The 25,717-nt window shown below is 45.7% G+C and overlaps 1 protein-coding gene across 2 annotated transcripts in view; it reads left to right on the forward strand.

The window, feature by feature from the left end:
- The window catches only part of SH2D4B (SH2 domain containing 4B), a 42,597-nt gene that overhangs the window by 12,203 nt on the left and 4,677 nt on the right, over positions 1–25,717 (forward strand). For both annotated transcript variants that reach the window (XM_061550543.1, XM_061550542.1), the window contains exons 5-7: positions 15,810–15,938; positions 17,207–17,423; positions 24,851–25,070. In XM_061550543.1, coding sequence (XP_061406527.1) covers positions 15,810–15,938; positions 17,207–17,423; positions 24,851–25,070 — 566 coding nt within the window. The remainder of the gene's footprint in view (positions 1–15,809; positions 15,939–17,206; positions 17,424–24,850; positions 25,071–25,717) is intronic.

Consider the following 25,717-nt stretch of genomic DNA (forward strand, 5'->3'; position numbering starts at 1 on the left):
AAATACACATGACGAGAGGTCTTCATGATAGAGTTCGTGTCGTTTTGATATTCCTTCATTGCAAGATCACAGAATACAGTAAAGTGGTTCGACCACTAAAAATGTTTGTTTCAATCTTGACCTTTATTTTTCATTCATTATATATGAATACTGTTCCAGCATAGTTTAACGAGCACCCATTTAGACAATAAGTGCGTTTTGTGTACGGAAACGCTCCCTACTGTACGTATTGTATATATTATTTTGAGATTATGTCAGCGAGTGAGCTCTTAGAATTTTGTTCTGGAAAAATAATAACGTTGCTGGCGGTAAACCTAGCTGAGGCTAGCGTGACGCATCACACTTCACCCACAGGCGGCAAATGTCACGGTGTTTTCTTGCACTTTTTTCTCCCATCCCTATTTTAAGGCCTCCATCATCCGTCCATTAAGTAATTGGAAAAGAGGAATCCGAGAGCAGCTGGAAGCATCGGGCTAATATTTCTCGTATTGATTTCATTGTCAATTATTCTAATTGCTTTGTAAGAAAATTCATAGACGTTCGGGCCACCAACAAGTAAATCATTAGAGAACAAACGGGAGAGTGGGTTCGAGCAAAAGATGACCGGTTTTCGTAGAAATTTCAATCCATTTGTTAATCCACTACTTTGTCAATCCTCTGCTTGTCGGTCGACTGGGTTTAACCATACTTATTCTTAGGTTTTTTCGGTAAAGTCACGTAGGTAAAAAATTAAAATTAATAAAAGTAAAATAAAAATACAGCTATCGTGCTGTGACGGTTCCACCTGAAGACGGAAGCTTGTGTTGCCTCCGAAACGTCGTGATTTTTATTTTATTTTTATTTTACTTTTATTAATTTAAATTTTTTACCTACGTGACTTTACCGAAAAAACCTAAGAATATGAATCCTTGCAGTCACGAAAGCTTCAAATCTAGAATTTAACCATACTTGGCCGCGCTGGTCAGTGTGGATTGGTGAAAGGGGTTGCACGGGACTCGATTTGATATCACTCACCTCTGATATCGGTGAAAACCGGGTTCATAGCACTGTGCGCTAACTACCGCACCACTATACTACAAACACGAATACAAATGGCCCCTTAATTTGTTTAGGCAAGCCTCACTGCATCTCAGTACTTCTTCTTAGGGTCCTCAGGATGTTTTACAATTTCCTCAATGAGTATTTGCTTCTGGGAGGAAGCTGGAAAACCTGAAAACAAAACTCCCAGACATGCAAGGGGGGAGGGATAACACTAAAACAATCTGTACATATAGGTCACCAACTCTCTTGTGCTACTAAATATTGGAGATGGTGAATTCTGATGAAATATACTAGTCGTCATCGTCAGCCATAGTAATTTATACTGCTGGATGAAGGACACGGATTCTGGCAAATAGTGTTGAATATCAAATACCATCATGCCTGGCGTTTGTAGACTTGCATTTGAGTTGGTGGAAATTGATGTCGTCATCTAAGCTCGCATGAACATATACCTTATAAAGAACATAAACCAAAACAGGAACAGCTATGCTGAGGTTGCAGTAGAAAAAAATACTAAAATAATTATGAGGAGAGTCTGACAAGGAGGCACGTTTTGCCTAGGTTATTCACGGCTACATTAGAACACATTTAGTAACATTTGGCTTTGGAGACATCAAGGCATTACAAGCAATGGAGAAAATATTATCAAGTCTCATGTTCGCGGGTGACAGGCATCAGTGTTCCATTTCAATCGACCATTTCTAGACACATGTGCCTGATCTGTGGCGCAGGATCTTTCAATCCCAGATTGGTGTCTTCAGCCATCTTCAGACCCATGGATAATCGAACTTTTCTATGGAAGACAATCATCCTGGATTGTGAGGGATAGCCGATGATGATGATGATGAGTGACCAGTGGGACAGTAGAGGTTAAACATTATGGGTGTGGTGGATCGTGAGTGTGGGTTTGATGGATAGCCTCAGCTCCAGCTGGTGTTCACTTGAACAATCGAGTCTTATCGCGTTACGATCCCTATGTCCGTCTCGTGAGCAGTGCGTCATCTCTTGTAAATATTTTAAAACTCTGGTAATGCATATTTATGCTCTCCCCCTACTTAAATAATTCTGTCTCGTTCATCTTGACTTTTAAGACTTCAAGTAACAGTTGAGGCGAGTAATTTTTTGCGTGGATGCTACTTGCAATGTGTAGATCTTGCCGATGGTCTGTTTTCGATTTTTTTTTCCTGTGTACTGTATTCATAGAATGGGTGCTTGTGATGTTTATGCCGTCTCACACATAGTACTTGGACTGTCGGTGTAATTCCAAGCGTTATAAACCACATGCTATAACCGGTCATATGCATTCATTGAAAACTTTCTTCTTCATTCGGCATTTTGGTATGTTACCATTCATTTTTTGTATATTATTATTATCATTAGGTGGCAAATGGAACACATGGTTCAGGAGACAAAAATGCTAATTTAAAGACATTGCATTGGCGTTTTAGAAAAAGAAATGGGCGTGGGCATGGCATATTGCTATGAGCGATGATGGCCAATTTTACAACGGAGTGACATCCAAAGGAGGGAACACAACAGAGATGATGACCACTGCGATTATTACACGAGATTTTTTATGTTTCCCAGGAAAGTCTTGCTGAGTCTCGAGACTTTTTCAGAATGGTCCTGCAAAGTTTTAGCACTCGGGGTGATGTTACTGTGGTATGTGTAATGCCAATTGAGTAACACGCTGGTGGGTTTTTTCCGCATTGGGATGTTTGGCCATCACCAGTTTACATTGAGTGCATTTTCCAGCTTCGGGAGGAAACGGGCAAACCTCGAGGAAGCCCATGCACTACAGGGGGAGAACATATACATTTCACGCAGAATCTAAACAAAACTATTTTTTACTTCACCAGTTAAGGCCCACTGAGTTTATATAGCTCAGAAGCGACCTCGCCACAAATGACAGCTCAATGAAGTGGCTTATCATGTGGAAACGCAGGTTTCTAAATGTGAAGGGAAAAACTGGAGGAGCTGCAGTAAAATTCCACGTGACTCCCGGGAGGGCCATGCAAACACCAAATACACAGCAGGCGTCCGGGTCGGGATCGAACCCATGGCCTCCTGTATACCAGGCGAGGTAGTTAACATCTCCTAGCCACCGTTGCACCCCTCTACTCGCTGCCAGCCAGCTGTAGAGATGGAGTGATGACGGCAACAGCTCATATGCAGGAGCTAGATGGACTATTGCATCACGAGACCATGTAGAATGGCAAAGACCTGGGTGGGACGTTCAGCCAGTAGTAGACAGAACTCGGCTGCTGATGTAGATGATGACTAAGTATAGCAGCCTGAAGTGGAAGAATATTTACGTTGCATAAATAATTAGGTAAAATCAGTTTAGACGTAGTTATGCATAATTCATACAAATCATTTGAGTGAATTGTCTGTTATGTGTCTTGTGTGTGTGTGTTGTGTGCGTAAAGCTCAAATGCATAAATAAATATTATAAATAGCAGCTTTTGCCTGTAAAGGCGGCTGATGGCCCGAGTCGTGGGTGATGTCGCACGCAGGGCTCTGGATCGAGATTCAGAGCTCCAGGGAGCTCTGCTCACAAAGGTCCCTGTCCCACGCACATTGACAAACAAACAAGAGACCGCTTTCTCCACTGATCAAATGGAGCAAATGGTTGCACCGCATCTCCCTTTGCAAACACAGGGCTCCTTTATCGTGGTTGAGTCACCAGATGTTGTCGAGCTAAACCAAGTGGAAAGTTTCGAAAGTCATCGGTTTCAACATTTTTTTTTGTTACGACCTAAGGATTTATGTTTGTTCGTCCCCCACCCGGTTAGTGTGGATTCGCCGCAGCCTTGTTGTGTCAGTAGGTTGCCTTTTGTGCCTGGAGCCTTGTAGTCTTCAGTATCCACCTATCATCATTTTACAGGCTGGGCTCTGAGTCACAGTCAATGTGTATGCAAGTCCATAGGGTTCTCGTTCAAAGTTCATTGCCTCTCGTCTATTGCATTATAGTTTTCAACAAACAAACATCTAAAGAGAGTGCCTATGACTCAATTACCACGGAAACAATCCATCTTGACAAAAATCAAAAGGGAAGCAGGATTTCGCACTGACCAGCGTGGTGAAGTATGGTCACATAACCCCCACGACCCCCGCTCGGCGTGGGGTGGGGGGGAGGCTCTCTTCTAGCATCAGTGCACCGCGACAAAGGGCGATGTACCACTGGTGTAGTCACAACTTCGTGGGGGTTTTACGAATTGTAACGGAGGGGAGTGGGCGGCCTTCCACTGCCTTGATGCTGCGCGAGTGAGATAAGTGCCGATTCGGTACTAACACCTATGGGCACACAAGCTCTTTGATTGCACTTCACGGGACAAAGTTTGAAGGACACGGTCGCGCGTGTCCTCGCTTCACACACGTAACTGCAGGTCAGAAGTTCGCTTGGGGGGGAGGTGCCGGTCAGTGTTGCGTGTGGTGTTTTTTTCTGATGGATGCCGCACAATTCGGCTTGGTTTGCTTGGCTTTGGAAGTCCTTTGTCATTTTATGTTTTGCAAGAGTAACTGGTTGCCTGTGCAAATGTCCTTCATATCTCCGAGGGTTTTCAAGGCAGGTTGGATTGTTATACAGCGATGAAACTGCGCATCACTTCCGCAGTGTTTCCCCGCTCACTAAACATTTACAAATCGGGTTTGTACAATGGCAGTGTCTGCACAGATAAGTGCAGAGAGACGGAATTCTGTACCGTACTACCAAACAGAAAAAAGCTAATGGGTTTTCCCTCCCTTTGGTATGTGAATAATTTGCGATTTTTTTGTAAAAAGTTATTTATAGAAGATTGCATTTCCCTTTTTGTTCGGCTACTTTGAATAAAGAGTTTGAGGTGTGCGAGACGAGAGAAAAACATTGGCCCACCAATTTATTTTCCCTTTCAGCATCTGTTGTGAGCAGGGAAACATCTTGGGTTGCCGACTTTGAGCGAGAGTATCCGCGTGCTCGCCGTTCGTGTTACGCAGTAACGTGACGTCGTCCGGCGTTGGGACCTGCGGCACAACGCAACGTCAACCGCACTGGAGAAACTATTTTCAGGGTAAAAAAAAAAAACACGCCATCTTTTGTGGGATCAAATCTCTCCCCGGCTTCGTGGGGGCCCTGGCTGCGGACGCTGATAATAGCACTCATGGGCGGGTGGCTGGTAGATTTCCCCAAGGGCAGCTGGGATTGGTACCACCAGCACGACGCAAAGCACCTTCGCACGCCAGACACCGAGCAAACATTTTACGTCTCCCTCATTGCGCTTTAAGTGCCTCTTTTTTACGTGTAATTACAGTACTGTACTTTAGTGCCGGTTTACAATTGTTTGTTTGCTTGCTTGCATTGTCGTTCAGCGGGAACGGTGCAGGGGGGACGCTGTTGAATTTCCGCCCGTGGTTGTGTTGTTTAACAGTTGGATTATGTCCTTCCATTAACAGCTTGCTTTGGTGCTTTTTTGAAAGTGCCACACTTGGCAGGGGTTTAGTTAACGCCTCTCGGCATAGCTCTGTGCACACGGACGGGTTCCTTTGTGAGTGTAAAGGTGCGGTCCTGCAATTTCTTGCCTGATGCCAGTGCAGCTAAGAGAAGACGACTCTGCTAAACGGAGGTGTCGAGGGTTCCTCCGCAGGGTTATTGTTGTAGCCCAGTGGTTCTTAACTTTTACTGAAGTCTTGCACACCTTGGGTTCTCCAATCGTTAAAAAAAATGTACAGTGTTAAATACATAGGTTTGATGAAACAAAGTACCGGTAAAATTTTGATTTAAAGCTCTCATGACTGCAGGGATTCATATTCTTGGTTCTTTCGGTAAAGTCACGTAGAAGGGAAATAATAAAATTATATAAATATAAAACAATATTTATTGTTTTATATTTATATATTTTTTTATTATCCCTTCTACGTGACTTTACCGAAAGAACCAAGAATATAAAGTACCGGTAGTTGTACTTGCGTGCCCGTGCTTCATTTGTGTTTCGATGTTTGCCTTCTAAAATAATCTGCCCATGTCTCGCACCTCTAGAAGGGCATCTCGCACCCCCAGGGGGTGCGTGCACCCCAGGTTAAGAAGAACCACTGTTTATACCTTACGCTGTACTCTTCCACGCTGGACAGAGATCTTAGAAGTGGTGGGAGTATACCCACACTTTACTCCGCCACATACATGGCCTGCCGATCGACTAACTGCGAGTCTACCCGTTTATACTGCTGGGGGGATGGAGGCAAAGGGTTGTGTTTAAGAGAGTTGCCCCATTGTTTCAGCTGCCGCGCCATGGTAACTATTATCCGGCATGATAACCATGACGCCACTGCTCTGTGTGGCCATGAGTTCGCAGCGATGCACGCACGCGCGTGCACGGCTAAAATGCGTTGACGAAGCGGGGCACGATCCTTCGGTGAGGGCGCAAACTGCCGGACAAACGGGGGCGAGACCTGGACGGATAGGTCACGATGTGGGTTACCTTTACATTTTCAGTTAAATTTCGATTTCAAGCTTTCGTGATTGCAGGGATTCATCTTCTTGGTTCTTTCGGTAAAGTCACGTAGAAGGGAAATAATAAAATAATAAAAATTAAACATTATAAAATAATTCTGTCCTCAGGTGAAGAACAGGTCTGTCGGAAAGACAGACGCTGTCTTTCCGACAGACCTGTTCTTCACCTGAGGACGGCTGCTTGCGTTGTGGCCAAAACGTCGTGAGAATGATTTTATTATGTTTTATTTTTATTATTTTATTATTTCCCTTCTACGTGACTTTACCGAAAGAAACAAGAAGATTTCCAGTTAAGTTTCCGTTATCAATGAGCACTCGAGAGCAGAGCGTGTGAAGTAGCCTTTTTCATGAGAGTCTTGGGCAATGCATATTACAGTATATAAAACTTTATTATATTTGATTTGTTCTCGAAAAATATGCATAATTGGAATTTGATTTATGCTGCGGTCACATTATGATCTTGCGGGCGACGTCACAGCGTCTCTCGCGTTTTTGTCTGTGGCGGATGAGACGATTTGATGGTGCCTGTGCAATGGCGCCTGTGCAACGGCGCCTGTGCAACGACGCCTGTGAACCGGACCTGGGCCTCCCCTAGGACGACTCAGTTTCAAATGGATACCTGGTGCGGTGTGTAAAAACATCGCTACCGGGGAGATAAAGGCAGTCGGGGGGTGGTGTTGTCCAACCCACCCCCTCGTTTATCGTGCCGGCCTTCATAGGTGCTCGCTAGCAGCACTTGCCCCAACAGTCTGTTACGGGCTACATGGGGGGGGGGGGGATATTTGTTTTTTGTTCTGCACTGGTGGCCACCTGTAAGATGGAGCCGTCGGTGTGGTGCACCCTGCCGCGCCGGATAACGCAGTGAGCAGTGAGCGCGCCTCCGTGGCGTGCACAACGGTCCGCTCGCAAGCGCATGTTCGGAACATGTACGCCGAAATGAGCTCTTTGCTTGCGCTGGATGTATCTTTTGTGGGCACAAAGCCGATTTAAGAATCAAATTACTCTTTCAGAAATCTAGTAAGCAGGTGGAGCGGTAGCGCAGGGGTGCAGTGGTTAGAGCACCGCGCTATTAACCCGGCAACCGAGTTTTGATTCTCGGCCGTGGGAAACACCAGCGGGCGAGTGATATCTGAACCGGTCCTGGACGCACGCGCGCACCACATTTACCAACCCACACTGATCAGCGTGGCGAAGTATGGTTACACAGATCCCCGCGACCGACGCGGCGTGGGGAGCCCTTCATCCAGTAGTGGGACGGACAAAGTGCTGTAAAATCATTAAGCCATTATTGTCGGTTTCCAGGTCCCACAGCTGCTGGGGGCTGTGCCCTCCCATGCATGGTGTTTGTATCTGCAGTTAATTGCATTTTCCGCTTTTTTCCTTACCGAGCTTCCTTGTTTGTGAGAACGCGCGCCCCCGCGATGATGGCACGCTGCCGATACGGTGCACGAAGATGGCGATGCTTCGAACGTTTGCGCTGTCTGCCGTCGTTTGAGAGGCCAACGATCCAAGCCAGCGCTTATCATCTCGTAATGATCGCCGTAATAAAAATAGCGACACGCGATGCTGCTACAGCGCCCTTTGTTTTTTATAAACTTAACTGTGTTATCTTGGCGATTAGGTGAAGATTACTTTTGTTTTTTTTTATCATTTTAACATGTGCATTTTTTCGTAAATAACTTTGAGCTTGTTCAGGTTTTAGTATTTTTGGCCGATGCTGGAATGTCACATAATCCCCGTGGAGGTAAAGAGGGACACACACCGTGTACTTTTCTGTGATTTCTTTGCCAGCTCTGGAGGCATGTGCAGTGACAACACAACACACCCCAAAACCTAGGTTACACATTAAAGTGCAGTTGCCTAACATTCACTGCCACATTAGGGCATGTGTACGTAAGGAACATTGCTTGCATCATTGAGGATGTAGTTGGAATTACGGATAGGGTACATGGTAGGCAACATGGTTCAATGCAGGACAATTCAATGTTGTCCTGTACTCTGTATTTCCACATCTATGCTCCCTGCCTTCACCAACCCGTGCTGACCAGTATGTTCAAATAACTCGTATGAGGCCCTTATCCTAGCAGTTGATTGTGTATGAGAGCAGCATCTTGACACAACTACATTTGCATTATAAATTATTATGGGTGTAACAATTTGCACCCCTTCCTGCAATGTTAATGAATTGTCACGATTTGATTCAAGAATCAAATTTTTTGTATATATCATTGTGGTGGATGTAGTAGTAGTCTGTTGGACATACTGTAAAGTATTGCGATGCCCTCTCTAGTGGTGGGGAGTGTTTACTAAAACATTTATTCTAATGAACGCAAGTCTACCAGCTGCAGGGATCATGTGTAAACCCATTACTTACAACATATACACGATTATCATTGATTCATATCCATGCAAATTGTTACGTGTATCCCGAGCTAATGGGTTGAAATTAATTAATGAATCGGATGCATTGCTGTGCCGCTTGACTCCACGCCTACTGGACATTTCCAGCTGCGCCATAGCTCAAGGAAGCTTGAAAGATAAGCTCAATTGAGCCTGGTTAGTACTGGGATGGGTTACTACAAAAAAGGCTTGGCAGGTGTCGTAGGCATCAGGGGGGGAGGGGGGGGGCTCCGAGGTGGCCAGGAGATGGCAGTGCTGCGTGTCACCCCCCTCGTCGTCATATGCATGTGGCGGGTTTTCTCCGAGTTGCTCTCAGAGTTCTTTCCACGTGACAAAAAGATTCCCGATGCAAAGGGGGACCCTCCTTTAAATCTTGTGACTCGGTGAGGTTTTTTCTTTTACCCTGGGGTAAATAATTGGCACTGCATCTCAACAAAAAAACGCAGGGCTGGAATTATTTTGAATGTAGGGGCATACCTCAAGATATAGCACATAGATAGCCGGCGGGTACGTGTATGTGGAGCATTTGCTTTGATCAACAAACAATTCCACTACGTGATGTTTACATGTTGGCGTTATCGAACATATTTTATGCGTGAAGTTTGAAAGCATTAGATTTCAAATAAACACCATCACGTAAACTCCTGGGACATGAAGTCATCAGTTTTACAAAAGCATAAATCATGTACACTTTTTGAGAAGTTCCGTGTCAACAATTCCCAGAATTCCGAGAACAGATTCTAAAAGCTTTAAGTAAATGTTTAATAGTACGGCAATTTTATTACACGTGCTGCTTTATGTCCAGAGACAGAGCTGTTTCCACTCATCTGTGTTAGCAGCACTCTCTCTCTGTCTTAGCAACCGCAGACGCCATGGGTCCACTGGGTGAAATAGTTCCTGGAATTTTTCCCATAACCGAACAAAGAAACAACAAAAAAATGTACAAACCTCCCCCCCCCACCACCAGAGTAGTCTGCTCCTTTCTCAGCCTACTTTCCCCCATGCTTTCACGCTAAGCCCTTGTGCGTTCATGACCACTCTCAATCAAACGACAGCGCACTCCTTAAACGGCGCAGCGGCCTGCCTGCACATCCGCTAGCTGTTGGACGACGTTTGCCCATGTGTGCTTGTAAACTGAATTAAAATAAAATGTATATACGGCGTAGAAACTCTGAAAACAAAACTAATTTTTTATTCTATCAGGTAAGGCCCACTGAGCTATTTAGCTCTGTTTCAGAAGCGATCTGGCCACAATTGATAGCTCAACGAAGTGGCTTGCCACGTGGAAATTTACAGCAGCCGCATACTCTAAACGCACGTTTGTGAGCAAAACCGGAGGACCCAGAGTAAAAATTCACGCGACCACAGGGAGAACATTGCAAACTACAAACATATAGGCGTCAGTGTCGGGATTGAACCCACAACCTTCTGTATACCAGGCGAGGAAGTTACCATCTCGCCACCGTGGCGTGTGTACAGCATGTGTGGGGATGCTGCCCTGGTGTAATGCTTAGCACAATGGACTTCCATTCCAGAGGTCCGCTGCCTGTTCGATTCTCCAGTGCGACAGCTGAAAGAGTGGGATATTTTCTAAAATCCCCCCCCCCGCCCACTTCCACTCAGCATCTGTCCACCCAGCAGTGTGAATGGGGTACACCACGTTTAGTCGATCCGCAGGTTTTGTCTCGTTCCAGTAAAGTTCAGGTCTTGTGACGTCTTCCAACGTGTCTGGCCATTGTGAGTGGAAGAATGTGCCAAATACCCTCTATAGGGGCTCTATAGAGTTCCCACCAGTGGGAGGCCCTTCTGCAGCAGTAGCATGAGAAAAGTAACTGCAGGGCTGCACCTTTACTTGTGGGAGTTATGTGTGGAGAGGACTGCAGTGTCAAAAAGAATGTCAGCATGTTGCTATGCTCAGTTCAGCCTCAGGTGGTTATCACTTATGTTGATTGTCCTGAGCCAGTGCTTGAAATTCAACATTTTTAGGGCAGTAATCATGCTGCCTATGGGACAATAAATTTGCCTTCAACCAAGTGGTTTAATGGTGTACAGTACAAGTACACGTACAGTCTTTCTCAGTCCGCTGCTGGATGAAGGCATCCCCCATACCTAGTGGTTCTCGGGTGTTTTTTTTGTTGCCATACTTCACTAAGCTCGGCAGTGCGGGTTGCTGAAGATAGGGAGCGAACATGGAAGTATAGTATAACAATGGATGTTGCTGCTTAGCTTTCTGCTGCCCTGTGACAATATGTTAATGGTGGCCGCCCATCCAAGCACTGCGTTCAGGCTCAACCCTGCTTATTTCCGAATATTTGACGGGGTCGGGACATGTCGTGAGTGATTTTGGCATTGGCGTGTACAGTGCAGTAAAAATGTCAGGATGCGCAGAGCTGCTTTATTAACGCTTTGGGCGGCACTCATTTCTGTTGCCCGCCCTGAATCGTTGGTGGAAATTCTACATTTGCATGACAGGCACCGCAGGGGATATTCACATTGACTTTAAACACAGTGGGGTAATGTAGCATATCGTGTAAATGCCTTTTACTAGCGTTGTAAGCTTTATTATCATTGACGGTAGAAATAACAGGTGCCTTTCATCAGCGTTAAAAATCCTGTAAGTTTTTTTTTCACATGCTGGCTGGCCTCTAAGGACGAAAAGAGACACAGATGCTGTGTACACACGCACACTCTCCAAGTACCCTCCTAGCGTGTCGTCGATTTTTTAGCGCGCACAAAGCGAAGCGTTTTAAAATACCCACTCGTGTAGTTTGCCACGACCCCCTGTTGTGTACTTTCAGCAGCCCTTCCCTGGCGGCGTTAATTAAAGGGTCCAGTGGATATTTTTGGGCCAGGTGTGGTGTGCGAATTGACGGCGTGGAATCACGGCGGCGCCCGTAGGAAGGGCGTGAGCGACGCTTGTCCCCCCCCCACCGCCCCGTGTCCGTGCTCTTCTTCTCGCAGAGGGCTTCGAGTTTGAATGGCTGAGGCCATCGCCGCGACGCACATTCAACACGTCTTGCGCAAACCTGGCGGAGCGACATTTTTACTCCACCGTGCATTCCGAGCGAAAATACTGCGAGCTGGCTTCTTGCGCTAAGTTTCAGGACTTGCCGTGGTAATTCTCCAAGCAACCCCGGGTGTCACGGGTGGTAGACGCAGAAGCTGTTTTCATAACGCCGCCAGTGCATACCTATCATTTTGACTCGGGGGGCTGTGGGGGGGTCTTGAGGGTGTTTAGCCGTGCTGTGTGAAAGAGCTTGTGTTGCTATGTTGCGCAGCTGCGAGCGTGTTTGTCTTCATTGTTATCGTCATCGTTGTCGTCATGATTGTCACCGAGTCACGAGCACGTGAGAGGACGTGGTGCAATCGGCAGCATTACAGCGAGGCACCTTTGTTTGAAATGTTCCTCCGATTTAAACAAATTTTTATTTTACTGGGTTAGGCCCACTGAGTTCGAAAACTCTTTTTCAGAAGTGCCCTGGCTATCCCAAGTGATAGCTCAACGAAGTGGCTTATCGCATGGAAATTTATTGCAGCCAAAGACTTGAAACGCACGTTGACTCTAAATGTGGAGGGGAAAACCGGAGGACCCGAAGAAGAACGTGCAGACTCCAAATATACAGGCGTCAGGTTCGGGATTGAACCCACGACATCCTGTATACCAGGCGAGGAAGTTAACATCTCCTAGCCACTGTGGCACCCCTGTGACACTTCCCAGCAAACATGCGCACTTCCTGTAATTCTGTGACACTTCCCAGCAAACCTCAGATCTATTTATTTAAAAACAAGACTTATAAAATGATAAATGAGCCTGACATGTACCATTTGTAGCTTGCAGGTAAACATATATATAAGACATTTATTTTCAGCCCTTTGTCATGCACTGCTGGATGGAGGTTGCCCCCCACACCATCTCAGTCATAGGGGGTTGTTTGACTTCACTTGAGCATGCCTGGTCAGTGTAGGTTCGTCACTCGCCACTGATGTTAGCCGTGGCTGGGAATTCAACTTCATTGCCGGGTTAATAGTGTAGCATGCTAGCCACTGGGCCACTTCTCCGTGTACCCTTGTGCGGGTAGGCATACAGGAAAGTGTCGACTGACGTTTGACATCGTTTTAATACCCGTGTATGGTAGTTCACACGATGTCTAACGTGTCTTTCTTCAGCCAAATGTTTTGGAGCACGTGCTGGTTGGCATAGCACTTGGTTTGTGCAGCTGTTGGTCGGATCGACGATGTTAACTCTACCCTTCATATCATATGTAGCTGTGCGCGCATACAATGAAAGCTTTTATACCTTCTAATCTTTTCCCTTTGTGGTTTCCCCCATTAAAGCTTTGTCTGATGTGTCCACATCTCAGCCACTAAAAGTTCAAGTCTCAGATAATGAGGCACAACGGTTGTGCCGACTGTATAACTTGTAAAAAAAAAAACCTGGAACGTTTATTTTATCAGCCAACTGGAGACAGATGGTGTCTGTGAAAAAGAGCGCCGTTGAGCAAACATTTTTCACTTCAAATAATGCCCGAAAATTGATTTGCCGGATTGAATTTAGGCGAAACGACAACGGTCCGTGAAAATTCCATCTTGGTAATTTCCCTTGCCCCTTATGGGGATACACCGTATAAGGTGAGGGGATTTGGTTGAGTGGGACATTTGTCGAAAATAAAACTACCATCAGCAAGCGAGCGTTGTGTGTCCTGGCCCTCTACCTAATGAACGGGGATTTGATTGATTTGTTGAGATTGTGAGCTCATTAGGTGACTCGTGGAAGGACAACAACACCGCAGTTGACCATAACACATCTGCCCTTGTCAACGTACTCCTCAATTAGGCATTGGCATAATGATGTGGGCTCAGTGTTTATGTTTTCCATAACCATGACAGTTTTAGTTTGGGGAGGGGAATGGAGACACCTATATTGTCGTACGTGCTGGACAGCATGTTTGTTTATAGTTGTACTGTACTTATAAGCGTCCATAGCTTTGCTCCCCAGCTTCACCAACCTGCACTGGCCAGCATGGTGAAGTATGGTCTGTGGAGGCCCTCATCCAGCAGTGGATTGACAAAGGGCTGTACATGTATCATTGTACATATTATCATTATATTGTTGCTGCTGCTGCTGTAAATATTAAAATCTAGCCATATGATGGGGATTTTAAAATTAGGTGTGTTGGCTTGAGCAAATGAATGCCGGTGTAAATATTTGATGAACACTTGTGGAGATTATAATTACCTTGCATGTTGACTTTCCAATTTTCGATGGATAAGCCCTTGGTTCTAAAGGTCATATTAAGTGCTTTGAGAGGGAATTGGTGTTCCTTAAGCTGTTGCTCAGCATCCTTTGTACAGGTGGCCTTAGTGGGTAACTAATGATGGATTATCCGCCCATCGCAGGAGGGTTGCTGCGATTTGGCGATTCTGTATAGGGGCAGTGACACACGGCACAGCGGTAGCACATTCGCTGCTTGTTGCAAAGGTTCACCGTTCGAATTCAACCACCGCCATGATTATATGGTGCCACGGTGCCAAGATGTTATCTCCCTTGCCTGGCATACAGGAGGTCGTGGGTTAGATCTCGACCCTGACTGCTGTATATTTGTAGTTTGTATGTTTTTCCCGTGGTCGGGTGGATTTTTTTCTGGGTCATCCAGTTTTTTCCTCCACATTTAGAATCAACACGCGTTTCGAGTATTTCTCCGCTTTAAATGTCCACGTGATAAGCCACTTCGTTGAGCTATCATTTGTGGCCAGGTCGCTTCTGCAAAAGAGCTATATACTTAAGTGGGCCTTACCTGGTAAAATAATATAGTAGCAGTATTGTTCCAGGTGTTATTAACCATAGTAATAATGTTACATGCTGTTTGATTCACAGTGGACGTTAAAGATCGCCTGATGTCATTCACAGGAGTAGGCAATTGTGTGCCACAGTCAATATTCCAAATTGGCCAAATTCGAAAATTTCACACAAATTACTCAATTCGTAGCATACGTAGCAATAGTTGGCCCTTACTGGCAGACGAATACCGCTGGTCGCTCTTGAAAATGAGACTATATTGCTGTTTTGAGTTCTCACCTGGTTAAACAAAATAAAGTTGAAGCTGAGATATATCAAAACTACAACATCCACGATAATTGTGATGTCAGTTTTGGAAAACATCATCATATCCCGATTGTATTTTTAAATGTTTTATTTCCTGAAACTACATTAATTAAATAACTAACACGAGTTCAGAATCATACCTATTTCCCATTAAATGGATACTTTGCAAAATGTTTTAGAATTGACGGCATGGCAGTTATATGAGATAATAATTTCCTTGGATCGTTCCATTGCGTAATTGTTTTTGTTTAAAAGAGATCCAGTACGTTTAGAAGTGTTACAAATTTTAAAGTTGCAATTGTTAGAAGACGGATGGGCAGGGCTTGTGTTGAGTGAATTGCAACATAAGAACTCTTAGGTAATCTTTATTCATACTGGTAGTACGGTAAACACAAACAATGTACCGTATTCTCTGGATTATAGGACACTTTTCCTCCTGTGTTTTAAAGCAAAGGTTAGGGTGCTTATCCTCAGGTGTGTGTCAGCGTGGTCAACCTTTGTGTAAATGTATTGATGCTTCGGCACAAGTTTGGGGTGCGTCGTACATTCCGAAGTGACTTGTAACTTTAAGATTACAGAAACAGAAATGCTAAATCGAGTTACAATTCTATATGAAACTGGCATCCCGATAATTGTCATATCTTCATGGTTCTTTCGGTAAAGTCACGTAGACTTTACCGAAAGAACCAAGAAGATGAATCCCTGCAGTCACGAAAGCTTTACATCGAAATTGTCATATCGAGAAACTAATTTAATTTGTGGCAACTGTGTACCTTGCAGGTACAGAGGCCGACGAGCGTCGGGGAGGAGAAACGAATTTCGGAAGAGAAACCGCAGACCCAGGCAGCAGAGGAGCGACACGTGCCCAAGGAAGTCCGCCAAGAGACGCCCGTGGCTCTGCCACAGCAGGCAAGCGCCACTGCATCATGCCCGCACGCCGCTGCACGCGTCCCTTATGTCAGCACCGGCCGGGCTGTCGTTCCCGTTACCGTGTTCATGCACATACGGTCACGATTTAGTCAAGTCCCGACTGTGCGTGCCGCCCTGCTTCCACACAGCGCACACGATTTGAAGTTGAGCAAAACAACAGCGAACAAAGTTGAATTGGAAAAAATGATGGCCGCTGAAGTTAACTCCTGATGAATTCTATTGTGTCTATGTCACAAAAGATAATTAACATTTTCCGAGTTGGGTTTGTCGTTATTCCTTGAATGACACGGTATGTTTAACGGTGACTTCCGAGCGCTTTTGAATTGAATTTCACATTGGTGCACTACAGTTGTGCTGTTGACTTTGTCACGCGGTGAGGAATCAATTCAGAAATCTCAGAGAGCGGTGCGCGCCCGTGTGTCGGAGAAGGACAGGGTTAAAATATATTTTTCGCAGGATATCTGAAGATGATCCTTTACACTGGGGGGGGGGGGGGGGGGGTGCATGTTCCCACATGCTATGCTACAAGATTGCCTCGTGACAGTCAAAGTAATTAATTTAATTTCCGGCACTGACAAGTCCAACATTGTGGTGGGATTTTATGTGCGTGCGATCATTGCGCGACTGGGCTGAGACATCCACTCGCTACGCTTGAGTGACTCAAATCTGGATTCAAACCCCAACATCTCAGTGGTGCCAGCCCAGCGCTCTGACCTCCGATTCATATCCACATTGGTGTAATTTTAATGTAAAATCAATGTAGGTTTAACGACTGACACTTAGAGTGCACTGGTGTCTGCAATGGTTTCTGCATTATAGACGATTCTTTGTCTAAAACAAATTTCAATACATAATGCAACAAGGGTACTGTGTGGAGCTCATGAATATGAAAATATACTACATTTTATGGTTTTATAGTGGCAACCTTCTACATCCAACATATTGACCCATTTTATGCTTCAGTAAGTAAAATTTACAAACAACTACATTTTTATCCATATAGTTAAAAGGTGTATTATACATGCAAAAATGTGTCCAGAATATTACCAATATTTAAAAACATTATTAAAATAAATATAATTAAAAAGATGTATTATACACGATCTTTCCATTCCTGGACAGTCAGGTATTTTATAAATCTGATGAGTTTCCCATCCACTTACACAAAGTGTTACAATTGGTTCAACACGCACACTCTGCCGTGTTTTTTAAAGTTCAATCTCCCTTTCCATGTCTCTTCCCACCAGCCAAAAGTGCAGCAGGAGCCTGCAGACCCACGCAGGATCCTGGGGAAGATGTGCGCTGAGTCTGACCGCAGGAAGCAGTGGATGAAGGCCTCGCACGAACGGCAGCAGAAGGAGGATGAGAAGAAGGAGCAGGAGGAGGACGATGACTCGGAGAACATCTACGCAAACTTCCAGCAGTCCAACTATGACGCCGAGGAAATGGCGTGGCAGGAGGCCCGTAAGTGTCGAGGCTCGGTGCATTATGTGTGCAGGTAGTCCCCGACTTACGATGGAGATGCGTTATGACGACCCAATCGTAAGTCGAAAATATCGTAAGTCGAAAATGGCCTCGCCTACCCAGGAGTCTTAAAGAATGATGATAATTTAGCAAAACAGAGCAATTTACAGTACCGTACTGTATAAACTATATACTGTATGTATTTATTAATTACAATACTGTATTGCTCAGTATAATGTAAAGTAAAAAAACAAGGTAAATTCTTAGCCTACCTATATGAACTGCAATTTCATAGAAAGTTTTTTCAGGAAACATTCCTATCTGCTATAAAAACTTTTAACATGCATTGAACGTATGTATCGTATCGTGGTAACCCTAAAATTAAATCGCTAAAGCTACATATCATACATGCATTGAACGTATCGTAACGTATCATATTGTACTGTACTCGCTAAGATTCTGAAACACAATCACAGAAGAAAATGCACGCGCTAACACCGTGACCACTTAAAACTCCGTCGACCGCTGGTGAGAGTGAGGCATCACCGCACAAGGCGGGAGATGCGTACAGTACATCCCGGCAGCGTCCCAACGTACAGTATCGTACCTCGTACGCTGCTGCGTTTGCCTGCCGCGCGAAATGTAAAACATTTTACAATTTTGTCATATCGCTATCGCCATTTTAAGATCAAAATATCATAAGTCGGACCATCGTAAGTCAGGGACTACCTGTATGTTAAACTTTTTTCGCACAGGTACGTAGCCAACCGTGCTAATTGAAGGTGCGGGGGAAGGACAACAAAACTAAAGTTCGCTGTGTCTGCAATGGAGAGAGAGAGGAGAGACTATGGCCACTGAGCATCCGTGCATTGTTACGCCTCGTTTTCTATGGGCAGCAGCCGGAGCCGTGCTGGGTAGATGTTCGCACAGGGCAGCTCGCATTTCGCCCAGCAGAGCCCAGCCTTGCTGAACCAGTCCCAAGGATTCCCCCAGAACTCGACCACCCAGGATCACTTCTCAACTCGTGCCACACGTGGTAGAGTCGGCCCCCACCACAGGACCAGTTGTAATTTAACGAGGTCAGTGCAGTCACGAGACGTTTGTGTCGTGATGTCATTTGCCATTTTAACTTCCCCCACCGTGTGTGTACAAAAAAAAAATGTAGTCAAGCCATTACAAACATTTTTATTGTTTGCGTTCGTATCGTGTAACACGGTTATTCATTACATTAAACTTCGATAACAATATTTTTTAAAGATGTCTCCCCGACCGGCGCCCACTTGCTGGCCACGGAGAGCAAGGAGGTAATGATGTTGGGGAGACGGAGTGTTTAGGGCTCAGCTCCTGGAGCTTCTTGACTTGTGGACCACAAGGGGACATGGATCCAGGCTCTGGTGCTGCCTCTGGCCAGTACCGGCCGTTCCAGTGCTGACAGAGACCTCTTCTTAGTGGTCATGGAAACGAAGCTCGAGTTTAAATTGGGTGTTGCAGTCTCTGAAGGAAGGGTCGCAATCTGCTGGCTGGATCTAAAGATAGGACAGAGATATGCTGGCTGACTCTAGAGAGAGAGGGTAGCGATGTGCTGGCTGACCCTAGAGATAGATAGAGCAGCAGTGTGCTGGATGGCTCTAGGGAGAGAGAGGGTAGCGATGTTCTGGCTGACTGGAGATAAGGCAGCAGTGTGGTGGATGGCTCTAGAGAGATATGGCAGCGATGTGCTGGTTGGCTCTAGAGATAGGGCAGCGATGTGCTGGCTGGATCAAGAGATAGGGCAGCAATGTGCTGGCTGGCTCTAGAGATAGGGCAGCGATGTGCTGCCTGGATCAAGAGATAGGGCAGCGATGTGCTGGCTGGATCAAGAGATAGGGCAGCGATGTGCTGGCTGGATCAAGAGATAGGGCAGCAATGTGCTGGCTGGCTCTAGAGATAGGGCAGCGATGTGCTGGCTGGATCAAGAGATAGGGCAGCGATGTGCTGGCTGGCTCTAGAGATAGGGCAGCGATGTGCTGGCTGGATCAAGAGATAGGGCAGCAATGTGCTGGTTGGCTCTAGAGATAGGGCAACAATGTGCTGGCTGGATCAGGAGATAGGGCAGCAATGTGCTGGCTGGATCAAGAGATAGGGCAGCAATGTGCTGGTTGGCTCTAGAGATAGGGCAGCGATGTGCTGGCTGCCTCTAGAGATAGGGCAGCGATGTGCTGGCTGGATCAAGAGATAGGGCAGCAATGTGCTGGTTGGCTCTAGAGATAGGGCAGCGATGTGCTGGCTGGATCAAGAGATAGGGCAGCAATGTGCTGGCTGGATCAAGAGATAGGGCAGCGATGTGCTGGCTGGATCAAGAGATAGGGCAGCGATGTGCTGGTTGGCTCTAGAGATAGGGCAGCGATGTGCTGGCTGGCTCTAGAGATAGGGCAGCAATATGCTGGCTGGCTCTAGAGATAGGGCAGCGATGTGCTGGCTGGATCAAGAGATAGGGCAGCAATGTGCTGGCTGGCTCTAGAGATAGGACAGCAATGTGCTGGCTGGCTCTAGAGATAGGGCAGCGATGTGCTGGCTGGATCAAGAGATAGGGCAGCAATGTGCTGGCTGGCTCTAGAGATAGGGCAGCGATGTGCTGGCTGGATCAAGAGATAGGGCAGCAATGTGCTGGCTGGATCAAGAGATAGGGCAGCAATGTGCTGGTTGGCTCTAGAGATAGGGCAGCGATGTGCTGGCTGGATCAAGAGATAGGGCAGCAATGTGCTGGCTGGCTTTAGAGATAGGGCAGCGATGTGCTAGCTGGATCAAGAGATAGGGCAGCAATGTGCTGGCTGGCTCTAGAGATAGGGCAGTGATGTGCTGGCTGGATCAAGAGATAGGGCAGCAATGTGCTGGCTGGCTCTAGAGATAGGGCAGCGATGTGCTGGCTGGATCAAGAGATAGGGCAGCAATGTGCTGGCTGGCTCTAGAGATAGGGCAGCGATGTGCTGGCTGGATCAAGAGATAGGGCAGCAATGTGCTGGCTGGCTCTCGAGATAGGGCAGTGATGTGCTGGCTGGACCTAAAGAGATAGGGCAACAATGTTCTAGCTGAATCTAGAGAGAGATATGGCAGCGATGTGCTGGCTGGCTCTAGAGATAGGGCAGTGATGTGCTGGCTGGCTTTAAAGAGATATGGCAGCGATGTCTTGGATGGCTCTAGAGATAGAGTAGAGATGTGCTGGCTGTAGATAAAGGCTAACGGGGTACTGGCTACATAAGGGATGTTGTGCCAATTTGGTATTCGTTATTTGAAAACCGAATGTCCACGACCATGCTGCCGTTTCCATGGAGATTGCGCGGACGCATCTGGAATGAGTTGGAATGTTTACTTTACATTTGGCTTTGCAGGAGGTGTGGATATTTATGTAGCCGTGCATGGGAGACATTTTGCAGGGGGTAGTGCGGAGCCCAGCGGTGATGTGTGTGAGGAAGTGCACGCGGCGGAGTAGCTGTCGAGTCTGCAGAGGGCCCGTTTCATCCCTCGCACCAAGGGCCCATGCTAACCAATGCAGGTGGACTTTCTAATGACTAAAACTCTTTAAAAATCAGCTCTTCCAGCAGTGCTGATGTCAACACATTGGTGTTAAAAGATTTTAAAAAATTGTACTTATTTTGTTGCCTTATTTGTACTTGATTTAGCTTTCTTTTGAATCGTAGAATTGGAGACCCAAATGCCTGAATTGATTGATATTCATTGGCTTTGATTTGATCATAAAAGTTTTTAAAGTTATAGATTAACCTCATAAACTATTCATTGAATAATAAGCCCCACCAATTTAGGCATCTGTTATGCACTGGAGTTATAATTAACATTGCAACCGGTCAAAAGTTTGCCTGCTAAAATAAATGCTGCTGAAATGTATTATTCTAGAAAGCAAATGTGAAACAGATTTTTGTTTACTTAGCTTTTTATTGTTTCCTCTGCACCGCATACATATTCCTATTGGTGCTATTAAGCATCTTGTAATCTGTGTGCCACTGTGTGTAGATTATACCCCATAGACCATTCATTGAATAAGCCCCATCATTTAGGTATCGTTTATGCACTGGAGTTGTAATTATCATTGCAACTGTATGACACCATGTGTCACAAAGTTAATGCCAGAGGAAGATGACAAGATTACATCACAGAACTACTTTTGAAGTCCCTCCCACACCAGAGAAACACATATTAATGCTCTGCAAAAGATGTTATATGCATATAATTGAAACTGAATTTTGTTATATCTCTGAGCCAGAATAAGCCAAAAATAAGTAGCAAAACAAATTGCAAATGATTGGGTTTTTTGTCATCCGTTGTGGACCAGCTAAAACCGTCCGTTTACTGCATTTGAGGACACGCTTTAATTGCAACAGTAACAGACGTTCTCTTGTCAGCCAATTATTTAACAGGACACTGGCAACAACTCTCTCTCTTAGTAGTGTTGTTTATGAATTATGTTGATGATACCTGGATCCGGACCCAGGATCCCAGCAGTGCTGGTTTAGTGCTCTGGCCACTGAGCAATACTTCATTATTTTATCATTGAATTACCTACAAAATGTCAATACTTTTGTGCGTACGAATGTTGAACTTCTCCCGCACTGTACGAAGCCAACCGTGCTAATCGGAGATGCACGGCACACGTTGTACAACATCGCAGCCAGAGTTTACTTTCTTCAACAATATAGCCACGTTTCATCGCTTTAATGTTTGTGGGATACGGGCACATGTTTGGACTTACCTTGCAGCCTTGTAGCAACAACACTGTCGAGAGAGCTGTTTCCAGAGTCCGGTTACACGGATTGGCCGATAGGGACACCTGGCAGTCTGTTGTATTTAAACAGCAACCCTTCTCCGTTGTTGTGCTTGGAGATGGCAGCAATTCTTTGTGTTTGTTCAAGTGACCCTCTAGCAGAGATGTTTGGATTATATGACCACTATTTTTCACCTGATGACGATTGCTTGTGTTGCGATCGAAACGTCGTGATATTTGTATTATTTTTTTCTTCTATCTACGTGGCTTTACCGAAGTACCCAAAGAATATATATGACCACACTTAAAAAATCTACATAGTATTAGATGGATTTAACACAGTGTGCTTTGCATTACAGCTATTGTGCGGATCTTCTGATTATGCTTTGTGCCGCCGGGTCACTCATTGTTAAAATATTGAGCAATTGTTTATTTTACATTATTGATTGTTCTGGCTTCAGGACATTCAAAGGAGCATCACAGAAGCGGCAACAATGGGAATACATATAATGAATTGGTTTGTCATTTAAGTAGTTCAAACCATTCAGTAGCGTAGCAGCATAATTAAATGTGTGTACCAGTGACTCACGGCTAAAATTGAGCAAATGACAGCAGCGACTGTCGATGCTCATTGAAGAGACAATGGGGGGACGGGGGGGGGGGACAATATAATTGAATTAACTAGAATTGTGTTTAAAATTGCACACTCAGCAGTGTAGCCGCTTGGAGAGGTAAAATTCATTGCAGATTCAGAGTTCACCCTTTGACCCTGGCCAAACATGACACTGTAATGAACCGTAGGGTATTAAGTGTAGTGCTGGAGGAAGGGTTCGGCCTGCCACCTGTTCACCAGATGCTTAGCGTGGCTCCTGATCGACCGCTATTGATAAGAATAGGGGGTGGGCCATATGCTGTGTGACACTGAGGCCCACGAAACAAACAAGAGACTCGCCTTCCAAGGGAATTAGTGTTGGGGGTCGTTGGTTGGTGGTGGCGGCGGTGGTGATGATGTGCGTGATAGTTTCTTTTGACGCACTGTAAAACTTGGCAGCCACTAAAAGAATGTGATATTCAAGAGCAAAAGAACGAGTACTCTGTGCCTTCGTTTTATTGTTGAGCGTCTTAACAGGGGAAAAAAAGTTATTCTGCACGTGAACTTTACCATCATGAGTTGGGGGAGGGAATGGAGATGCCTGCTGTTAGCTGGAACAAACACGAATTTGTAACACCACAGTCACTGAAGGAGAACTACGGGGGGGGGGCATGGGTGTGGGCCCTACTTAATGAAAACAACTTTTTGGCAAAAAATCTGATGGAATGGATGTGGATGGTCGAATAAAAGGCCAAAGAAGAGTGATGAATTAAATTCAGCTGTACTAGATTAGCACAGTGTTTTTCACAAATTTTAAGAGGGGTGGCCACTTTCGCCGATAAGACATCATCAGTGTAAGGGCTGCCACACATTTGAAACCATTGCTGGGTTGGACAGCAGCACGATGACGATGGGGGTGTTTTCACATTTTGTGTATTGTTGGGGGGCCGCCATGAAGAACACTGGATCAGCACAATAATCTGTTGGAATTGATGTTAGCAACGATTAAATACAATACAGAAAATTACATTAATTTACAGCCCTTGTCAATCCACTACCAGATGAAGCACCTCTCCCCCCCCACCATGGTGGTGACGGGGGTTTGTTTGACCATACTTGACCAAAGGTGTGTCCAGGACAGTTGACAAATCAATGTTAGTCTTGGCTGGGAATCAAATTCAGGTAGCGGAGTTGATAGCACAGCAAGGCTTAAGCACTGCGCCACTGCGCCATTGCCCCACCAAATTTAACCAATTAAAATAATTTGGTTTCCTATATTTAACGATGTTAAAAAGTGATTTATTTTATTCTACCAGGTAAGGCCCACTGAGCTATATTGCTCTTTTTTAGAAGCGACCTGGCCACAAATGATAGCCCACTGAAGTGGCTTATCATGTGGAAATTTCTAACAGCCAAACACTTTAAATGCACGTCGATTCTAAATGGAGAGGAAAAACCGGAGGACCCGGAGAAAAATCCATGCGACCACGGGGAGAATATTCAAACTCCAAATTTCCAGGCATCGCGGTTGGGATCGGACCCACGACCTCCTCTATACCAGGCTTGGGTCGTTAACAACTCGTCAGCCAATTCGCCATCGAGAGACAATTACTTGTTTGTATGGGTATGCCGTGGTTTTCACGTCACAGTCAGGTTTAGCATGGTCCGCATCTTCGATTAGCACGGTTGACTACATACGATGCGATAGAACTTCAACATACACACTGATAGAACTTCAACATACACACACACACACGTACGTGTAACACAGATCTACCCCTCAATTTAAGGAACGAAACAGGACTTCTCCACGAATCTGGCTGTCGCCTGATGATGCTAGTTGTAATTACTGGCAAAACGTCGTACTCAGATTGCAAATGTTGTGGCTTGGCTCTCCAACACACCGGTGTGCTGTACTAGTGACGAATTGGCATGTTCTGTTTATGTGACAAACCTTACTAATTGGCTGTGTTGGGTGGTGGCAGGTTTAATGACACATTTATATATTTACGCGATCTAACCCAAAAAAACCTCTATGTACGTTTAACCGTCGTCGCGCTGCGTGTGTGCGCCTCGCAGTGAAGAAGGCGAAGGCGGCGGATGAGGCGCGGCGCCAGCTCGCGCTGCGCACGCGCGAGGAGTACAAGCGCCAGTCGATCCGCGCCATCGAGAAGGGCTCCGTGGCGTCGCTCACCAACCGCTTCGTGGGCATAGACGTGCAGGACTGCCCCGGGGGGGGAGGCGCGAGGCTCGGACCCAAGCCCGTGCCTCCGCCCAGACCCACCAAGCTGCTTCCTGGGTGAGACGCCGTCCGGCGACGGTCACTGACACCGCTACCGCACCGCACCGCACGCGCGGCACCGGCGCGATTTGCACATAAACGAAAACACCCCAACGCGTTCGTCAGTAACGCCGCTCTAGCGAAGGATAAAATGTATAATAAGTGATGCATCTGGCGAATGGCCCTTCTCCGCAGCACAGAGATGTGCCTCGTGTGTGTGTGTGTGTGTAAGTAGCCAACAGCGCTAAACGGAGGTGCGGAGGAAGGACAACAAACTAAACACAAAGCAGTGCGAAAGGAAAGAGTTTTCAATCGAGATTTAAAAGTGCATAGCTCCAGTTGCTTTGTCTGCCATAAGGCATTTTGTGTTGAACAGTTATCACTTTTCATCTAACACCTCCACATGCTTTCCATTACAAGCTCTGCCCTTATAGCCCTTTCTCCATCCACCACTGCAAACACTGGATGTGTGCTCGCGATGATCATTTTCTGTGTGTTGCAACTAGAGGTCAAGGGCATATGCTTGATACTAAAATAAATAACATGTATCCCACTGTCAAGTTACTGCTGGACAAAATCCGAAGCATGGTGTATTGGTCATGGGGATGGTTTGACCATACTTCACCATGCTCGTCAATGCATGCTCAGATATCACCACTGATGTT

Source organism: Lethenteron reissneri, chromosome 12 (genome assembly GCF_015708825.2).
Source record: "Lethenteron reissneri isolate LAM-NWPU_2019-01 chromosome 12, ASM1570882v1, whole genome shotgun sequence".
NCBI lineage: Eukaryota > Metazoa > Chordata > Hyperoartia > Petromyzontiformes > Petromyzontidae > Lethenteron > Lethenteron reissneri.